General features: G+C 46.6%; 1 protein-coding gene across 1 annotated transcript; it reads right to left on the reverse strand.

Moving 5' to 3' along the window:
* Positions 1-524: 524 nt before the first annotated feature.
* On the reverse strand, positions 525-19589 carry ANAPC5 (anaphase promoting complex subunit 5). The gene is made up of 17 exons (XM_081122796.1): positions 19274-19589; positions 18129-18208; positions 17342-17451; positions 15851-16040; positions 14570-14636; positions 12539-12640; positions 11265-11455; positions 9009-9090; positions 8304-8393; positions 6729-6910; positions 5572-5707; positions 5312-5386; positions 3926-4047; positions 3171-3278; positions 2954-3101; positions 1764-1926; positions 525-952 (listed from the first exon to the last, which is right to left on the reverse strand). The coding sequence occupies exons 1-17, from the start codon at positions 19478-19480 to the stop codon at positions 741-743; spliced, it is 2265 nt and encodes a 754-aa protein (XP_080978922.1). The 5' UTR covers positions 19481-19589; the 3' UTR covers positions 525-740.
* Between the last annotated feature and the right edge of the window lie 338 nt (positions 19590-19927).

Consider the following 19927-nt stretch of genomic DNA (forward strand, 5'->3'; position numbering starts at 1 on the left):
AACAGACAAAACAGTAACTAGCTTCTGCTTAATTGCAGGGTTGAGTAAATGAGATACACTGTGTGCTGAGCGATGGCATCCACACCTCTGAGCTTCAGACGCTGTCTTACCTTATAATCACCTTACTTGTGATGAATTCCTGGTGGTAAGTTATCATCACCCCTCATATACATAGTTAAAGAAAAAATATACCCATGCAGAAGCTGTAAGACAGCCAACACCCAGAAAGTGAGTGAAATATGCTGCTCGTTGGTCCAAAACTGTAAATACATCTTTTCCTCCTGCACTCCAGTCAGGGACCAGCATGGACTCACGAGCGCACACGGGCCCACAAAGTGGGGACGCTTTAGGAGGAAACTGAAGCCACAGAAACACCTGCACCAGCCCCCCGGCGAGATCTGTCGCTACCCAAAAGGGGTCCTGCCTGAGCACACGTGTGAACGAACCTGCAAAATGACGAGAGTGTGCACCATTTCTCCTAAGACTCTGGCAACTCTGCCCAGAAAGAACATGACCTTGAACACTTATGCCAACAGCTGTTTATTAACAAAAAGTTGATGTCTTTGCTATCAGAAGGAGCAGGGAGAAGAAAACGCATGTGTATATTCTAGCAGCAAAGTCGGACAAACCCCAAGGCAGTTTGCTGAAGAGACAGACATCAAAACCATCGCTTGTGTGGAGCGGGGAGTGTACACAAGTCCAGTCTGTACCCTGCACGGTGGCCCAGCAGGAGGGTCTCCCTAGAGATGGTTTATCAAGGGCACCCCGTGGGAGGGCAGCTCCTGGTGCAGCTGCCGGAAGAGCATCGCACAGCGGTTCCTCTCCTGGGTCTTCCCCAGGGTGTGGTAGAGCCGGGCCTGGAAGTAAACGACGTCTCTGATCCGCTCTTTGCAGTCGACCTTTGAAAAATAGTTCTTGGCTTCGTTGAGGTTCTCAATGGCGGCCTCCAGCGCTGACGGAAAGGGGGACAAACACCACATGTGTTTAACTCAGCACTTCACATACAGTTTCCAAAACTTAGCATCTACTTTTATTGATTTAACATGTACCACATACTTTTTTAAACTTAAACTTTGTGTTTATTAGCTCTTGAACACATTTTATTATGTTTTTAAATCCTCACCTGAGGATATTTTTTCCATTGCTTTTCAGAGAGAGAAAGAGGGGGAAAGAGACAAACATCGAAGTGAGACATCGAATGATTGCCTCCCACACGCGCCCCAAACGGGGCCCAGCCTGCAACCAAGGTACGTGCCCTTGGCTGGAATCAAACCCAGGACCCTTCAGTCCGAGGGCCGATGCTCTAAACTACTGAGCCAAACCGCCCAGGGATTGAACACATTTTTAATTATGTTTTAATTTTTCAATTACAGTTTACTTCCAGTATCATTGTGTACTGGCTTCGGGTGTGCAGCACAGTGATTAGACAATCACATACTTTATAGTGTTCCCACTGACATCTCCGGTACCCACCTGGCCCCATACATAGTTATTGAAACATTATTGACTATATTTCCTTTAGCCCTGACTTCCAGCCAGTGCCTGATTCTATCGGGTAATAACCATTCACTTGCCTTCAACCTACATGACAGGCATGCACGGGGAAGCACTTTAAATGCTGCATGAGACTAACACAAAATTGTGAGCACTCAGCACTCAAATCCTGTCCCCAATTTACAGGCTTCTCTTCTTCTGGGTCCTGTGTTTAGAAGCTTTCTCAACAGTGTTGCCTAACAACCTGCGTACAGCTTCCAGCTTCCTACCTTCTGCCTTGCCCGGAGGATCGCAGGAAGCTGCTGAGGCCACCTGGCACTTGGCCACCAAGAACATGGCCCGGCCTTTGTCCAGCACAGCTCCATCGGCCAAGATGGGCTCGATGGCCATGTGCAGGAGACTTAAGGCCTGTTCTGGGATTCCGAGGATGAGCTGAAAGAGAAACACCGTGGCGCTTACACACCCACACACGCTGCCTGCTGTGGGGAGGGCTGCCTTTCTGGCTCTTCCCTCCCACCTGGCTTTCCTTCTCCCTGACAGGTATGTACTACATTTAATGTGCACTGTCCTCTTAGAAAATATAACAGGTGACAATCTGATTTCAGATGACAATAGATACAGCAGGGAATAGTTATTCACACAATGGAAAGGTTTTTGTCTTTGCAAAAAGACTCAGCGCCAAAATCCTTCAGGTTGGTGACTCCAAAAGGTAGAATCAGCTGTGGAAGGATCACTGGAGGAAGAGGAGCCACTAGGAAACTATCTCAAAGGCATATCGTCAAAGAAACAACAGGGAATTAAAATGGTACACTGGACAACGCCTATTTAACACAAAAGAAAGCAGGAGATATTTTTAAAAATTTCCCCAATAATTCTAACGCACAGTCTGGGGAATCTCTGCTTTAGTTAATAAATTCCTCCAGTGAGTACAAAATTATTCATTCAATAAATATGAAAAGCCTACTGTATGTGTAGGTCCTGCTAGGCGCCATGGGATATAATAGGGGAAAAACAAGAGTCCCCTCTCCCATAGCCTTTCCATTCTCAGAGGGGAGATAGAAAACAAACATGAAAAAAATAGCTCATATGTAAAACCTTTCAGTGAACATATAACTTCATTTCTTTATTCTATCCATCCCCTTGTCAAATCAAGCATCGCTCTGGGCCAGCTAATCATTAATAGGATGCAGGTGTCCGCAATGAAGAGGCGAGTCCCCTTTACTAAGCGCGCAGCTCGGTGGGGCCAGTGCCCCTGGGAGGTGTCCCTGTCACCAGGTCCACAGCTCCAGACTTCCACGCAGGGCCTGCCACGGAGACTGCATCCCCAGACTTCAATATTAAGGAGTGGAAGCTCAGTATTGTCCTTTTCAAAACCAAGAAGTAGTGCCAGGCTGGCCAGTTCTTGAGAACAAATATGTGCTAGAACAAAACAAAACAAAACAAAGCAAGACCGGCTTACCTGGGCAAAAGCCAAGTTCAGCACCGTTTCGGAGGCCAAGTACTGCAGCCGGTACTCCCTGGAGAGGGCCAGGGCCTGCAGGAGCGCGGGCAGCGCGGCGGCCGGGGAGGAGGAGCGCCAGTGCAGCTCTGCCACGGACAGCAGGACACTGCCCGCAGGGGGCCGGGTGAGGACCCGCCTCGGGGCACCGTCCCCAGATGCAGGGGGCGCCTCTCACCTGATCGCCATTTCCGTGTTCCTGATTTTCTGACAGTGAACCAACAGCTTCTGTAGGAGCTTGTGTGCCTCTGTCATCTGGTTCTGGGCCTGGAGGACAACGGCCTTCCTAACGCAAAACAAACATAAGTGGTTATGTCGATGTTCTGCAGGGTTATAAATACAGTCACTGTCAGGGTTAGAATCGCGGTTTCCTCAGGATGACTGGGCCCCCAAAGAACTGTGCCTGATGTAATTTTTGTTAAAAGAGGGGGAAAATTATGTGTATATAAGCACATATGTGTACACACACACACACACACACACACACGCGCGAACAAAGTCTGGAACTACAGTAGCAGGATGTAGGTGATTATCTCTGGGCGGGACTTGTTTTCTCCATTTTCCTTATCTATGTTTTCTCATTTCCTGTAATAAATATGTACTAAATAGAAAAAGGGTTTTCCTGCCCTGGCCAGGTGTCTCCGTAGGTTGGAGCATCATCTGTACACTAACAGGCTGTGGGTTCGACCCCCGGTCGGGGCACACACCTAGACTACAGATTCAATCCCCGGTCGGGGGGATTACCAGACGCAACCGACTGATGTTTCTCTCTCACCCTCCCCCTTCCTCTCTCTAAACACCCCCCCGAGTGAGGGTTAAAAAGAAAAAAGGTTTTGACAGCTAAAGTTAATAAATTAACTCACACACAAAACAAGTAGGAGTGAAGCCACCTGAGAATGAATTCACTGTGGGCCCGAGTCCCCCGAGTCTCACCTGTAGACGCCCTCTGTGCTATGAAGCGCTGTGATTCCCGTAACGAGCGAATCCGCCAAATGATACCTGCCGTCGTGCATTGCTCTGTCAAACTGGATTTTCTGATCACACAGCATCCACAGCTAGGAAGGAAAAACACAATTAGGGACAGGACGGCCCGCGTCCACCTCACCGTTCAACAGAGATATGAAAGCATCTGTCCTGCTTGGCAAACACCCTTACAGTTCACACACAGTCTTTTTGTTTGTTTGTTTGCTAGTTAAAAAATATTTTTAAATAATGTCAAGTAAGTGAAAAAGCACGAGTAAAATAAACACGTGTGCCAGTCACCAACGTTGTCAAATCACAGCATTTCGCTTTACTGGCCTCAGGTACGACTGCAGATTCTCAAGCACTTTACAACTCTACGCCTCTCCTCTTCCACAGCAAGCACCCGACCCGGTCTTGATCATTCCCACCCGTGTTCTTACACTTTTACAACATGCACACTTACCCTTAAACAGTATGGAGTATGACTACGTTTTTAAACTTTGTACAAATAAGCAGTATCGCACTGTGTTGCTCAACATTATTTCGGGGGCTTATGCATTCCTGTACACCTTCTTGGTGACAGCCAGAACTGCCAGGGAAAGTCGCACCACACCAGCACCACCCCGGAACCACACTGTGTCCTTGGGAGCTACATTCTGAACTGTTTGCTTACCGCCCTCCCCTCCGGGTGCTCTGAATCCACACCTCAGCACAGCTCGAGTGCAGATGGAGCTCACACCATACCTAACAACCCACTCGAATGACCGCCCCAGGGACCGGCAGTGGGAGATTCCCAGGCCGCAATCCCTTATGATTACACTGAAGACTAAACATGGTGAGGGAAGGAAGAGCAAGAGGCCCCTTTAACAGTTTTTCAGCCCCCTCGGAGATAAAAAATCAGTGCGGAGAGAAACGGAGGGCCCAGGACTGCTTTACAGAGTTCACTCCCTCTGGGCACAACATCGTCCCACAAGGTTATTCCATTCTGGGAGGAAAGATTAGAGTTGCCAAGTATGAGACAAAATAACAAAACTGAGACCTAACTCCTGATCTCTCGAAGGACACTGAGGATTTCTCTTCTTATTCCCACAGCTGGATATGAGGAGCACTCACTTAGAACCAGGAAGACAGGAGGGAAAAAGTCCCTGCTGTCAACCGCTCAGTTTATTTCCCAGCCTCTTGAAGACAGCTCACCGCCTCCCAAGTAAGTCCCCAAGCTGACCTTGATGCACGGAGGTCACAGAAAGGAATCGAGACACGAGACACTGAGGGGAGGCTCTAAATGACCCCAATCTCACAACAATACAGGAAAGTCTTTTCAGAAATAAACCCGATGTCACACAGAGCACAGTTTACCTGGGCATGCTGACTATTGGGTGGGAATCTCTCCTTCAGGTGCCTTAACACTTCGGAAGCTGCAGCGAAACAGCCCTGAACAGAAAGACACAGTGAGAGGAACACACCTGCTGCACCGGGCGGGATGCACACGGATACACCTTCCTGGGGGAGTCCAACCAGACCTGCCCCGGACCTGCCTGGTACCCTTCCAGAGGGAAGCGTGGCAGAGCCACCCTGGCCCCAGAAGCCCACCGGCCGCCCGCCCGCCTGCCACCTACCTGCTCGGCGTGTAGCTCTGCGAGGTGGCAGAGTGCGACGGCGAAGGACTCGGTGTTGTTCTGCTGCACGCCCGCGCTCACCGACTCCAGGCTGTTCATGCTCAGCAACATCTGGGCTTGCTGCAGCGCCATGGTGCTGGGGGAACAGGGGCTCCATCAGTCGGGGGGCCCAGGCTGCCTCCACCACACCCCGCACTTCTCCAGTGCAAATGGAAGGATGGTAAGCCCCACTGCGGGCTCCGGCTCCGTGGGAGCAGCTGCCTCCCAGGAAAGCGGGAAAGCACCCGGACGCGCAGCCCCAGGGGAAACACACAGCTTTCGGCACAGCGGGGCTCTGAGCACAGGACCCTCCAGCGCCTCTAGCTTTCCCTGTGGGCACATGTATTCATTTGTTTTCATGGGTAAATTCAGACCCGATGCCGCTCTGGTGCCAGCAGCTCTGGCAACATGTGCAGCGGCCTGTGTCTGCAGCTGCTTCAGACCACACTGTGCCAGAATATACCTCACGTGCAAAACAAGACTGGCCAGGTGGGCACTTCCTCTCATTACTGACTTCCTGAAAACAGCAGACTGTTTGGGTGAGAGGTGAGGTAGAGGGGGCTCCAGGATTAAAAGTCTAGTTCAGAAGTTTACTTCCAAGCTGAAGAGGCTCAATGGAAATGAAACACAAACTGGAGCTACTCCAGAGAACACACCTGGGTTATCAGGGAAGCACCTTTCTTTACATAACAACTGTGGGGTCCAGGGGATGCCAACAGGAAGAGGTGCTGCCTGTCTTAGAGGGCAAGGGCACTGTGCTTGGAGTCAGAGGACAAGGTGGCTAATAAGTGGCCCCATCACTTAACTACACTTGTGGGCTTGGGCAGATCAGATCGGTGTGCAAACTCTGGTCTGAGCATCATGCTAGAATGGAGATCACCCACAGAGCAGCCGGGAGCAGGAAATAAGAACGGACATGGGAAAAGACTGCAAAGTCTGTGCAAAGTACACTATGTTTTGAAACTATAAAGCACGATATTTAATCCCCTGCACAAACAACTTCCATCAAAGGGGAAGAGACTTGTCTGTTTGGCCTTTCGTGGAGCCAGTCTGCGAGCCTCTGGTAGTCTCTAGAAGGACCATGCCCCACGGCCTTGACCGGCTGCCTGCAGACCCACCTGCGGCCATAGAGCCTCCAGATGGCCGTCTTCTGGGCGATGCTGATGTCGATGAGCTCTGACAGGGAGTGTTTCCAGTGCAGGAGGTCGGAGTCCTTTAGGGCATCCATCAGTTTGTTTGCTGTCTTCCCAGCAAACGCCCTCTGCTGAACCAGAGACTGTATGCCCAGGGAGGCCAGGTACTAAGGGGACAAATATACCCGACATTACAGGACGCAGCTTGTGTTGCTCTTCGGAGACTTGGCATATTTCACATTTTAGCACATGCACAGCGATGGCACTACCCCTGCCCCCATATGAGATAAGTTCCTGAAAAACTGGGGCTGGGCGAGCGGCTGACAGTAGAACACAGAGCACAGCCACGGCTTGCACATTAAATGGACCTGCGCTTCAACACCGCCTCTGCCGCTTACTCTGTGACCTGGGGCCAGTCACTTAGCGTCTTAGCCAAGCCTCAACTTCCTTGTCTATAAAATGGGCATCCAAGCTGCCATAAAGAATTGTTGGGAGGGTTAAAATGGGATCATATGCCAAACCATGCTGGGCACATTATGCAGCAGGAGATTAAAAGAGGATGCCTATTATGAGCATAATCTCTTTTCAGTAACTTGTAGTATGATTTTTACAGATGAAAGCTCATCATAAATACATAACAAAAATCATACGTAAGAAGTCTGTCATTTATTTTAAAGAGGCACTTCTGTCATTATCATCAATTCTGTACATGTGACTTTCCTTTCCCAGAAATGAGTCAAATGTACAATTCATAGATTTGAAAAGCATGTACTTTAAATGACTGCACACTTTAAATTACTTCCAATAATCCTGGGATTTGTTGCAAACTATACGAGACAGATGCTTAAGCAGCCACACTGCCTATAGTCCAGTTTTCAGTGGACAGTTTTTGAGAGAGTAAGGTTCTTTGTGCACAGTAATCTGGATGCAACAGTAATCTGGATTCTAACAGCCATTACCACCTCACATGTGGAGACTATGCCCTTTCAGTGTCCCTCAGTATGTCCTTGGGGGCTGTCATTCAGGTCCTTCCCTGTCACTCAAAATGAGAAAGGGGGAGGCCCGCCTATCAGGTTTACTGGTTCCTGGCTTTGTTTACTGTTAAAACAAGGATCAGCAAACTTGTCCTCTAAAGGGCCAGAGCATAAATAATTTAGGCTTTGCAGCCCACATCTGGTGCCCATTGCATATTCTTCTTTGTTGTTTTCCCCCCAACTATTAAAAATGTAAAACCCACTCCTAGCCCGAGGGCTATACATGAGCAGGCAGCAGCCAGATTGGGCCCAAGGGCTGTGGCGTTTGCCAATCCCTGGTTTAAAAATAAGCCTTCCCTGAAATTTTCCTAAGTAAATATTTTGAAGTCAATGCTGATCAATAAACCAAAAACTATCACATCAAACTGATAAATGGAACTTTCACAGATGTTATTAGAATAAAGGGAGCAGGGAGAAACCTATCACATAGAATTTAGTGGTTTAATTAATATTTAAGGCCATGTGAAACTACCAAGAATGCAACCACGCCATTTATTTAAACAATCTCAAGACAGATGAGCCTTACCGGTAACCCAAAATGCACCGCTTTCTTCACAGAATGCTCCAGCAGAACGTAGCTATCAGATCTCTTCTGCCCCAGCACGTAAAGCCAGCTCTGGTAAGAGAGATCAGAATGTCTCCTAACAATGACCGTGGTGGACATCCCACTGAAGTATCAGCATGGTTGTAAGGAAGGAACAAGGGACAGAACAAATCCCCTGACATGCTCTTTGTGAAGTATGAAGCTAAATGAAGCCCGTGAAACACATGAAAACTACCAGACAAGCCACTGATCTTCATCTCTAACAGCAGTGAGAGGCCAGTGTTCCAGAAAAAATGCAGGAAGCCCCCACACAGCCTCTAACTGAGAACGGGAGAGTCTCGGGTGACGGTTAAATGGATTGTGTTCTACTTGTGCTCGGTGGTTATGCTTTTACGGGGTAACATCTCATCCAGTTACAAGGCTAATGTCAATGTTTACTGTGGTAGTTTCGCGTGGCAAGTTGCGCTAAAATTTGTAGATAAGAATCGCGGCCAAAGCCAAACAGATGTCGTGAATTAAGAAAGATAAACAAACACGGCTGCCCTCCCTGAACTACCGTGAGTACCTAACTAGTTGTCACTGCCGAGGACCTTTGCTCCGACTGCCAAACAACCTGACTCAAACAGGGCCTTCCAAAGGCCAACTCAACCCACAGGCAGCACGCCCAAGGCAGGAGGGTGGCCTTACCAGGCAGTGCTGGAGACACACATGATCATTGGACTCCTGGGCGATCCTGATGGCCTCCTGCAGGGCGAGCTCCGCCTGCTGACTGATGACAGACTGGACGTTAATATCTCATTAACAATCACAGACACGCATAAGCAACGGAGGCAGGAAGTCATCTGCGCGGTAATTCATCCAAGAGCAGGCTGCTGGGTTGGAAGCTGCAGCTACGGGCTTATTCCTTCCGAGGCCCTCCCCTGCCCAGCAGCAAGAAGCATTAATGTGGAGGCAGAGAACCTGCCCCTTCTAAGATGGGTTTCTATTGAAAGGGGCAGTAAGAATCAGCTTTTCTTATCTCAGCTCCTGAGTTCTATTTTAGCTGTCTACGGCTGAGGGAAGGGGCACTGAGACACAATATTTTACTTTTTATTGCATTCCCTTCTGCATTATTTAAATTTTTTTAAAACTATGGCATTTGATAATTTTATACTTTTTTCAAAACTAGTTTTAAAGAGTATTCTGAGGATTATCCACTTCTGAGATTCTTTTTTTCTGCCCACGTGATTCCCCTCCATCTCTGATGTCTCCCTCAACCTCTCAACTTCTGTGGAAGTTCAAATATTCTTGGCCCCGTTGAGCTCGCACTTGTGAAAATTCCCAGAGGTGCCATCTGTACCCCACCCTGCAAGGCTTAGCTTAATACTCCTGTGTACCACCATCTATTTATCTCATCTGTGTTAACTTTATTTTTTGACTAGTTTATAAACCACAGAGGGCACAAGTAAAGTCTTAAACTTTGGGTTTCCCAGTGGCACGTCACAGAAAGAAAGTATCATCAATGCTGGGTCACTGAGGATTTCAAAATCAGTTCTACGGGTATCACTTACTAAGGGAAACATTTACATAAGGAATTTTTGTTCAACTCAAGTGCAATAGCCTCACACAACTCCTTTTAACTGGGGAGAGCTGAATTGTTCCTCGGTGACTAGTTGATTGAACGCAAAACCCAGATACATTCCTACCTAGTTTATATTTCTTTTACATCCTTTTAGTAACGAGATGCAACAGAACATAAGCCATTTGAGGGCAGGAAGGGTATCAGTTGATTTAACTGATATCGCCAACAAATATCAGTTGATTTAACCTCACTGAACATGTGAGCAAACCGATAACGGCATGTTTAGAGAAACGGCGTCTGGGAGGGCTGTGCTACAGCAGGATGAAGGGAGGCCATTTATCCCGGGTCGGAAGGGCAGGCAGGTCACCACCACAGAAAGGTGAAGTCAGGCACAACCCTCAGAGGGCCGTATGGTTTTCCGCTGCTGCTGGGCAGAAAACCCTCTGGCAAAACTTTCACTAACAGGACCTCTCCACATCCTTTTTTATGACATGGATTTGAATGCCCCAATGAGGTGTTCAAAGACTGTTCCACACACAAGCCCCAGTCTAGGGCCCTTTTAAAATGCGACAACCGGAGGTTATAGGACTTCTTGGGCGTTGCCTGACCTGTACAGCAAGGGGCAGAACTCTCAATTTCTGAACTCTGGACACTTTCCATTAATGTACTCGAGGGTCTCTATTCATTGAGGCCTGGAGCAGAGGCCACATTTCTTCCAAATGGGAAAAAGCCACAGGGGGTGGGGAGGCTCTTCCAATTAGTCATTTCCTACCTTTTCACCGTTATTCACATTATTTCATTGTTTCCAGAACAGCCCCCACGTTTTGAAAGGTTTCATCCACTTAACTCTGTCTACTAAATGACTGATCCATTTTCCTATTTGTATTCAGTAAGATCACAGGCATATCTTAGCAATGGCACGAGCCAAGCGTTGCCTCACTGAGCTGCCTTTTAATAAGCCAGAGCAGTCTTTTATCCAGCAGAGGCACAACTTCCTCCGGTTTTCTGAAATACTAAAAATAGCTTTTGTGTGCCCATTCTTATCTCTGAAAAATCCTTTGGGGATCTCTGGCCTAATGACCTAATTTTTCTTTAATTCAAGGCTGTGGTTCTTAGAAGTAATGAAAGAAAGAGGCCATGTGCTAAGGCGGAGATGTTACACAGGGACACCAGGGGGCAGGCTCTTTAAGGGGGAAGGTTTTCATTAACTGTCCAGTGGAAGAGCTTCCCTTTTGGGAGTTACTGACAAGCGAGGGTCAGTCAGCTTCCCTTCTTTCTTTGCTTCGTCTCCTTTTAAGTACAGCTTTCTAAAAATCCACCTTAATGAACATCTGAGAGTGAATGTCTTCCACGTCTGCGTGGATTAAAACCTACAGACTTACTAGTGCCCGAAGCGGCAGTGCAGGGCGGCCAGGTTCAGAGCCGCGTACCGCAAGCTCCGGCCATAGCCCTCCTCCCCGTTACTTTTGCTTTCGGCTCCAGTAAGGATCAGGCGGTCGAAGTAATGCAGGAGGCTGTGTGTAGAGCTGAAAACATCCTGGACCCGGAGGTTGTTTAAGTAGCTGAGGTAATGCTGAAACAAGAAACGATGCGCATATTGCAAACACCCTGCTTCCTCTGGTGGAAGACTAACTCTGAGTTCCACTGGCTGCAAACACCGTGCCTCCCCCGCCCTTCTAGCACCCACTCTGTCACTGGGTATATTAGGACCCAGGTGAGGGTGCAGGGGAACTCACCTAGCTCAGGTATTTAAAGAGTTTACAGAGTTCATTATCTTCTATTTTGAACTGTTTTCATTTTGTTTAATTCACTGAATTAAACTTCCTTCCAAACAGGCAGAACCCAGTTACTACGGAACAAAACAGGTATCTTTCTACATGTGGATAAAGTCAGATGTCAAATCCAGGTTTCAGGGTAAAAACCCATTAAAGAATGTTATGATTTAAACTAAAAAAAACAAAACAAAAAAACCCCACACTGACAAAAGTGGAGAAAGGAACAAATTTTTTGGCCCCCAATTTTTTTAAAAAACTGATTTGAGAGAATGAGAGGAAGGGAGAGGGAGAGAGAGAGAAATATCGATTTGTTGTTCCACTAATTCATGTAGTCATTGGTTGATTCTTGTATGTGCCCTGACTGGGGATCAAACCTACAACCTTGATGTATCAGGACGATATTCTAACCAACTTAGCTACCCAGCCAGGACAGGCCCCCAATTTTTTAAAAACTCAGTCTACTCTGTCCTAGCCACTGTGGCTCGGCTGGTGGGCGTCTTCCTGTGTGGGCTCCATTCCCAGGAGGGGGCATGCAGGAGGCAGCCAAATGATGATTTGCTCTCATACAGATGTTTCTCTCTCCCTCTCCCTTCCTCTCTCTCTAATAAATAAGTATATAAATAAATAAAATAAAAACGGACTCTATCATCTGCCCATAATTCACACCATCAGAGAGGTTATGACTGAAGAAATCCTTACTGGCCCAGGGGTGGAGAGTGGACAGTTTTGCAACCCAGGCTGGGTTGTTTACTTGCCAACAACATGATTTCTCTCCAAGAACCTGGGCCAATGGATGGATTTTCATTTGCGTGGCTACTCAACATAAGAGTAGCCTTGTCATTTCTTTTTCAACTCAGCAACAAATTCTGGAAAAGACTCACCGCTTCAGCAAAATCAGGATTAAATTTCAGCAAGTTGTTCAATTCTTTCTGCAAAGACGCTGGAGGGAGGGCTTTCGTCTCGTCATTCTTCAACAAAGAGGCCTGACATCGAAACATGACAACGCAGTAGAAAGGAACGGCCCACAAACATATGGAGGTGCTATAGTCAACAGCGTCAGCTGGCTATTTTCTTTTCTGATTACTCTCTCTTCTTGACCACACAGAACAGTTCCCTCTCACTGAAACGCTAAGCCTCGCGACCACCACTCCCCCTCCGCACACCCCGCCCATGCCAGCTCCTGCTCACCCTTCCGGCCCCAACTTAGACTTCTGCCGCCGGCCTCTGTCACTGTCCAGGCTAGGGAAGGCCCTGTAAGGCCTCTGTACTAACCCTTCCCGTACTTCCTATCAAGATGTGACCACAGTCCAGGCTGGAAGCACCTCAGGGCAGGCCGTGTGCACCTCCAGAGCTGTAGAGGGCCTTACGGCATTCACGTGCCCTACTGCTGGTTCACTGTTTCATATGAATGCCATCAAGCAACACTTATGTAAAATATGTAGAAAACTAGTTCCAAATTAAGTATTAGTACCTAACTGGGTTACAGACACTTTACTTCAATTCTACCTAAACAGTATTTTCTTAATAATAATAATTTCTAAGTCCATTTTAATTCATTGTATCATTACAGAAGATTCCAAAAACATAGAAAAGCACACAGAAGAAAAGAGAAGTCATCTGTAACCCTCCACCCAGGAAAACACGATTAATTCTTCAGTGTATCTCATTCCAGCGCATCTTCTTTCCTATGTGTACATATAAGTATGCACATATGCATACTTATGTCTACATATGTCTACATATACTCACACACTGTATTTTTAACAAAATTAGAATACATAATTTTACTTTGTGCTCTTTGCATTTAATAATACATCACAAACTCTGTCTCATCAAGAAGTCTTTGAAAATATTTTAAAAACAAAACTATTAACCCTTTGACAGTTGTATTTATTGCAAATACTTTCCCCATTTTGTTGTGTGCCTTTTGATTTTGTTAGAACGTGTCCTGACATGCAGACATTTTTAATTTTTATGCTGGAAAATCTAATGATCTTCTCCTACCTGTTTCTTCCACAGCTTTTATGTTTAGAACATCTTTCCCCACCCAGAGGTCAGTTAAAAGTTAATATGTAGTTCCTTCTAGTTTAACGACAGCTTTAAATATTCACGTTTGCCCCTTTAATCCACCTGTAATGTACTGAGGTGTGAGGACTGAGGATGAGGTGGGGATCCAGCTATCTTTTCTCTTCGATAGTTAACCAACTGTCTAGACGGGTTTTTCTAATCTGTTTGAAATTCATCTGTAGGGGTGTCCTATCACGTTTAGCTAAATCGTTACATCTTCCTGCAGAACGAAAATTAAGAACAAAATTAGGGAACACTAGAGAAGTCTAGCAAAAAATTCAAAGGTCTATGCTTGAAAATTATACGGGAGAAACATGTCCAGCTACGTTGAGGAAATGAAAAGGTCTGCCTCAAAACCAGCACCAAAAAGGTGTCTGGGAGCTAGTACACAGATATCTGCAACTTGAAATGCACCAACAAATAAAATGAAACGGTGGCTGGAGAGAGGATGGGTAGAGATGTGATGAACAGGGCAAAATATTAACTGTAAGGTATAGGTAATGGGCATATGGATATTCACCGTAAAACGCTTTCCAACTTTTCTGTTTGAAAATGTCCATAAATAAAATGTTGGGTAAAGAGTAAGTCTTCTAAATCACATGTTTTTGGGCTGTTAGTCACACACCATTACTAATGAACCTGCATTATACCTTCAATAGACAGAGTCACTCACACAACCGGAAGGAGCACCTGGCTACGTGTGCATCCCTAGTGAAGAAAGGGGGACCCAGAACAAGGGATAATGCAGAGCTACCAATAAATGTGCCGACCTAACAGGCCGATGCCGTGACAGACGACGTTAGGGGATTTTTAAAAGTTCACAATAAATTACAGAATTGACGTACCTGTTGAGAAAGAAAAAACTCTGCTTGTTTTTGGGACAGAGGCCCACTGCAAGATACCTCCTCTTCTCTAGAAAACACAAAACAAAAACAATACAGTAATACACACAGTGCACCACGGCAAAAATGGTAATGCTTACGAGGTCAAAAAAGTCACCAGAAGGGCTCAAAAACTTTTTTTTTTTAACTGAATGATTTTAGAGACAATCCTTTTCTCACATCTCCCAAGGAGCACTAGCGTCCCACAGAAAACACTCTGGGAAGGGCTGCTCTCGTCTTCTTCTGATTCCATTTCCGATAAATACTACCTAACAACCTCCAAGGCAGTGGATCGGCTTTTGCAAATGTTGGAGCTGCCAAGAACCAGCCCAGACCCTGGCCTAACAAAGATCAGTGACACAATAGTGACCTAGAGGGAAATGGAAAAAAATTTCACAGGCCAAGTTCTCAGATGGAAAACAGTTAAGCATCTGGGCAATAAGCTCTTTTCTCTTAACATAATCCCTTAAACAAAATAAGCCCAGGGCTTGAAATAAATATGGCTGTACACAAAAGGCTAGAGACAGATGAGAATCTGAATGAAACTGGACACACCACTACTGGTCCCGCCCCCCGGGAATGTGCCCTGACCAGGAATCGAACCCTAATCGCCTGGATCCCGGGTTGCCGTTCAACCGCTGAGCCACGCCTGGCCGGTCTGTTTTTTGTTTTTTTGAGTATATGCAAGATGTAAAACACCAGTCGAGGCCCTGGGGGGGAAATACAACATCTTAAGGGGCCACAGTCTCGGTGAAGACTAGGACCAGCCCAGGAGCAAAGACAGCAGCAAAGGATCGACGTCGAGGGTGAGTGTGAGCTCGACCTAGAACAGCGGGGAATCACTCCAGCTGACTCAGAAGCACAGAGGAGGCCTGGCCCCAGCTGCACGCAGACCAGCAGGCTCCACGGCGGCCTCGCGAGCTGTAACCCTATCAGCCGGGTTTCCTACCGCAGGACACAGAGCTGCCCCTTGGCAACCACGAGCAGGTGGAAAGCTGAAGCCAAATTTCAGCTTGCAGGCCCTTCCGTAACTGGACTTTCAACAACACCTGATAAACAAATGTTTGTTGACCGAGTACCCGCTCCTTCTTACATTAACAGGTTCCCACTTTCAAATAGGAATGGTTTCACTGTAAGATGGGAGATCTGCGGGCTGTTCAGTACTACTTGTCTAATTTTAATACTTTCCTGCCCAACAGCATAAGGACAGGCACAGTCAGTGAGCGGAGCAAGCCCGCAACTCACCTCACGGACAGGTCCAGCTCCTCCTTTTCCATTTTCCGCTCGCCCTCTTCCCGGGTCAGCTCCATGTCAGTGTCCTCCGCGGCCTTCTTCTCGCCGTTCTGGAAGTACTGCTGCAGGGCGGTGTACAGTTTGAACACTTGGCTGAAAGAAAGCTTACTGTAGGCCAAGATCATGTGACGCAGAAATAAGCCTACAAAATGAGACGCAGACGAGGGGAAGGCATTAAATGAAATCAGGGTACACAAATCTGATGACAATTTGTTACAATTCTTCCCACAGAACAAAAAAGAGACACTTGAAGTTGGTATTCCCTCCACCTAGAATGTTCTTCCCCCTATTCTTTACAAACCTGGTTTCTTCACATTCTAGGGCTCATTCCTCCCACCTGCACTCTACCATCTTTAGCTACCTGATATATTTTTTGTGTGGCTGTGATAACTATCTGAAATTATCTTTTTTTAAAAAATATATCTTTATTGGTTTCAGAGAGAGGAAGGGAGAGGGAGAGAGAGAGATAGAAACATCAATGATGAGAGTCATCATTGATCAGCTGCCTCCCGCATGTCCCCTATTGGGGATCAAACCCGCATCCTAGGCATGTGCCCTGACCAGAATCGAACTGGGACATCCTGGATCCTAGGTCAATGCTCAACCACTGAGCTACGCCTGGCCGGACTACCTGAAATTATCTTGTTTACTTTTTCCATCTGGCCCCAACCTACCAGAATGTAATCTCCATAAAAAGAAGGTCCAGGTCTGGCCAGTGTGGTTCAGTTGGTTGAAGCATTGTCCTGTGCACCAAAAAGTCACGGGTTGACACCCAGTCAGGGCACATACCTAAGTTGTGGGTTCAGTTCCTGGTTGGGGCACCTACGAGAGCCAGCCAATAGATGTTTCTCTCTCTCACTCTCTCTCTCTAAAATCAATAAACATATCCTCAGGTGAGGATTTTTTTTAAAATGTAAAAGAGAAAGGAAGGTCCATGTCAATCTTGTAAGTCCACATCCTGGCACACAGGAGAGAGGTTATAAGTTATCAATAACTGATGTTGAATAACGACTACCATGAAAAAAAGCCAGGTGGGTGGAGCATGGATATAAAACTAATAGAAAAGCATCAAGAAATGTTGTGTATGCCCTCACCTTATAAATTATATCAATAATATAACCTTATTTCTCTTCATAGAAGTTTAGACCCTGAGTTGTGAAACAGACATGTGATGCAGTGGACTGTGGGACAGAGCTGAGAAGCCCTAAGAACCCCCTGGACCAGGCGAATACCTTGGCTATCAGAGACAAAACAGGAGACGCTTTTCCACAAGAAAGTTGTTTAAACACAGATCCAAATGGCAAGGCAATAAACACAAACTAAAACATGTGTAACATCCCCAACTGCGTTGGTTCAGATATTGCAGAGTAATGATAGATGTGATCTAGAAAGCTGCTCACTTCAATGAACATATTCTCTGCTTTCCTCAGAAGAACTTCATACCTACTACACTTGTTTTGTGAACCTCTGGTTCAGTTCCAGAAAAAGAATCTGACAGGTCATCAAAAAATTGTTCCATATCCTTCAATTCGCCTTCGGCCATCAGTTTGATTCTGAATGAGAAAATTGAGGTGCATGTTTTAGGAAGGCTTTCTGAACATCTTTGCACATTTCACATTCATCTAAAATAAAACTATTTTAAAAGCAATTCAGAGTTTCATATAAAAATGGTGGCTGGCACATAAAACAAATCTGATAACCCAAAATGTCTCTCCCATATTCTGAAAAGTATCATTGCTGATGTTTTCTTGACATAAAGTTTGTCGAAGTAACACATCAGCCAATAAAAATGGACTTCTCTGCAACAATTAACAAGAAAAAGGTAGATCCATGTAGAAAAATAAATTGTGAGGCAGTACATTTAATGTTAACCATTTTTTAAAAATTAAAATGCTTAGGAAAACAACCTAAAATAATAAAGATATCTTTTTTTTAAAGAATTAACACGGCCCAGCTAGCCTGGCTCAGCACTTGAGCATCAACCTAGGATCCAGGAGATCTCGGTTTGATTCCCGGTCAGGGCACATGCCTGCGTTTCACGCTGGATCCCCAGTTCGGGGCGTGCAGGAGGCAGCCGATCAATGACTCTCATCATTGATGTTTCCATCTCTCCCTTCCTCTCTCTGAAGTCAATAAAGACATATTAAAAAAAAAGAAGTAACACATACCCTCTTCCAATTTTCATCTACTTTGACGTCTTTTCACATATATAGAAAAAAATGAAGCTTACCTGATCTGTACTGAATTTGCGAGCTGAGGACAAGATTCTTCAATTAACTTGTACAATTTAGACAGCGTAATATCTGGGCCCTGAGTATAGAAAGATGGGGGGTTATGGGTAAATTCTGAAGAGCTGGAGAATGAAAAGACGCAGCAAACACGAATTCTCTTATCAACCCCTCTGCTTTAACAATCATTCCAAACATGAAATCTCACATCAAGGGGAAAAATGCACTATGTAAAACGCTCAAACAATACTTGAAATCTGCAGAGCATTCTCATATAGTCAGCGGAATGGTTTAAAATAGAGGGAAAAACACTGAATCTGCAGTCCAAGGACGCCCCGCTCCTTCCCTCTTAGTTCTGTAATCACACAAGTTGTAGCCTCCTGAGCCCTAGTTTCCTACATCGGTAAAATGGAGAAAATAATAACCATCTCCCTTGTTTGTGGCAAAGATTAAGTAAGATAATGCGAAACGCTCTGTGAACTGGAAAACGTCATACAAACAAAGGCGTCCTACTTTTCCTAAACACGATCTCGTTCGATCCTTCCCAAAACCTCATAAGACAGGCAGGCATACTGCGTCCAAGTGCATATAAAGCACCACCAGAGACAGAGCATGCAACCTCTGCTGTCAGGAAGACTACCCTCTGGTTGAGATTTAAAACTAAACACCGAGTCTTCTTTGGAGAGTAAGTTGACAGTGTGTATATATATACATATATATATATGCCAATTACAGGTGTGGCTAACCCAGCAATTCCACCTCTAGGGAAGGTTATGTTCAGCATGCGTGGGGGTTCAGCTAACTCTTGGCCTTGGAGGACTGAAAAAAAACAAAAAAAACAAACAAAAAACCACAACAAAAACCTCCAGCCAACACTTAATGACTTGAGTGCTTTACATGCTCTTTTTTTTTTTGTGCAGGTTCATCTCTGGCTCCAGCATTTGCTAGCTGAGTGATTGAAAAATTAACTCTTCCCCCCGTCACTCAGCTAACAAATGCTGGAGGTATTACCTTGTATTTTATTTATTTTATTTTTTTCGGCCCTCAAGGTCTAAGAGAGTTTATCTGCTGCGCGCCCGAGCGCCAGGCCCCGGTGAGCGTCCGGCCCGGGGCAGGGCGGGCGGGGCGAGCGGGCCGCGGGCCTCACCTGCAGCAGCGGCAGCAGCAGCTGGTTGAGCCGCCGCCGCTCCACCAGGCCGACGGCGGCCTCGCCCGTGCGGCCCATCTCGTTCAGCAGCACCAGCACCGCGATCTTATACGGCGTCACCCAGTCCTTGATGCCGAACACGTTGGCGTGCACCACGCCGTTGGTCATCATGGGGTTGAAGTAGAGGCTCTCGTGGACGCTGGCCATGGCGGCCCGAGACCCAGGCCCGCAGCCCGCACGCCTCACGCACCCGAGTTCCGGCACGACGCGCCACAACGCGCCCTACGCCTCGGCCGGCCCGGGCTGTATCCCGGGAAACGGGCTTCTTCGCGCTCGCGGGATGCCGCAGGCCAATCAGAGCAGCCAGATCAGAGCCACAGCCAATCAGAATGTCCCAGAGTGCTGTGGAGGGTGGGGACAAAGGCGCTGCACCTAAAAACTGAGTCCCTACGGAAACTCTTGCGGAAGGAGAGTAGGTTCCCGGTAGACTTGAACTAGGACCGAGTGAAAGTGGGTCTACGCTTGGGGGCCCCCGCAACTAAACCGGTTGCCTGCCGGCTGCGCGTTTGTTCATTTAATTTAAAAGCAATTAAAACTGAATTTTAAAAAGGTGTTTCTATTGTCAACTCTCATCATTTGTTTGCTCGAACCCAC

Source organism: Miniopterus schreibersii (assembly GCF_964146895.1).
Source record: "Miniopterus schreibersii genome assembly, chromosome: 20".
Classification (NCBI taxonomy): domain Eukaryota; kingdom Metazoa; phylum Chordata; class Mammalia; order Chiroptera; family Miniopteridae; genus Miniopterus; species Miniopterus schreibersii.

Bases quoted from the DNA above. Each gene is read 5' to 3' on its own strand.
- ANAPC5 (XM_081122796.1), bottom strand. From the start codon at position 19,480: ATGGCCAGCGTCCACGAGAGCCTCTACTTCAACCCCATGATGACCAAC. The intron at 17,452-18,128 runs GTAAGCTTCATT...TTTCTCATTCAG, and splicing joins GCAAATTCAGTACAGATCAG to AATCAAACTGATGGCCGAAG. The intron at 1,927-2,953 runs GTAAGCCGGTCT...TTTCTCTTTCAG, and splicing joins TGAACTTGGCTTTTGCCCAG to CTCATCCTCGGAATCCCAGA.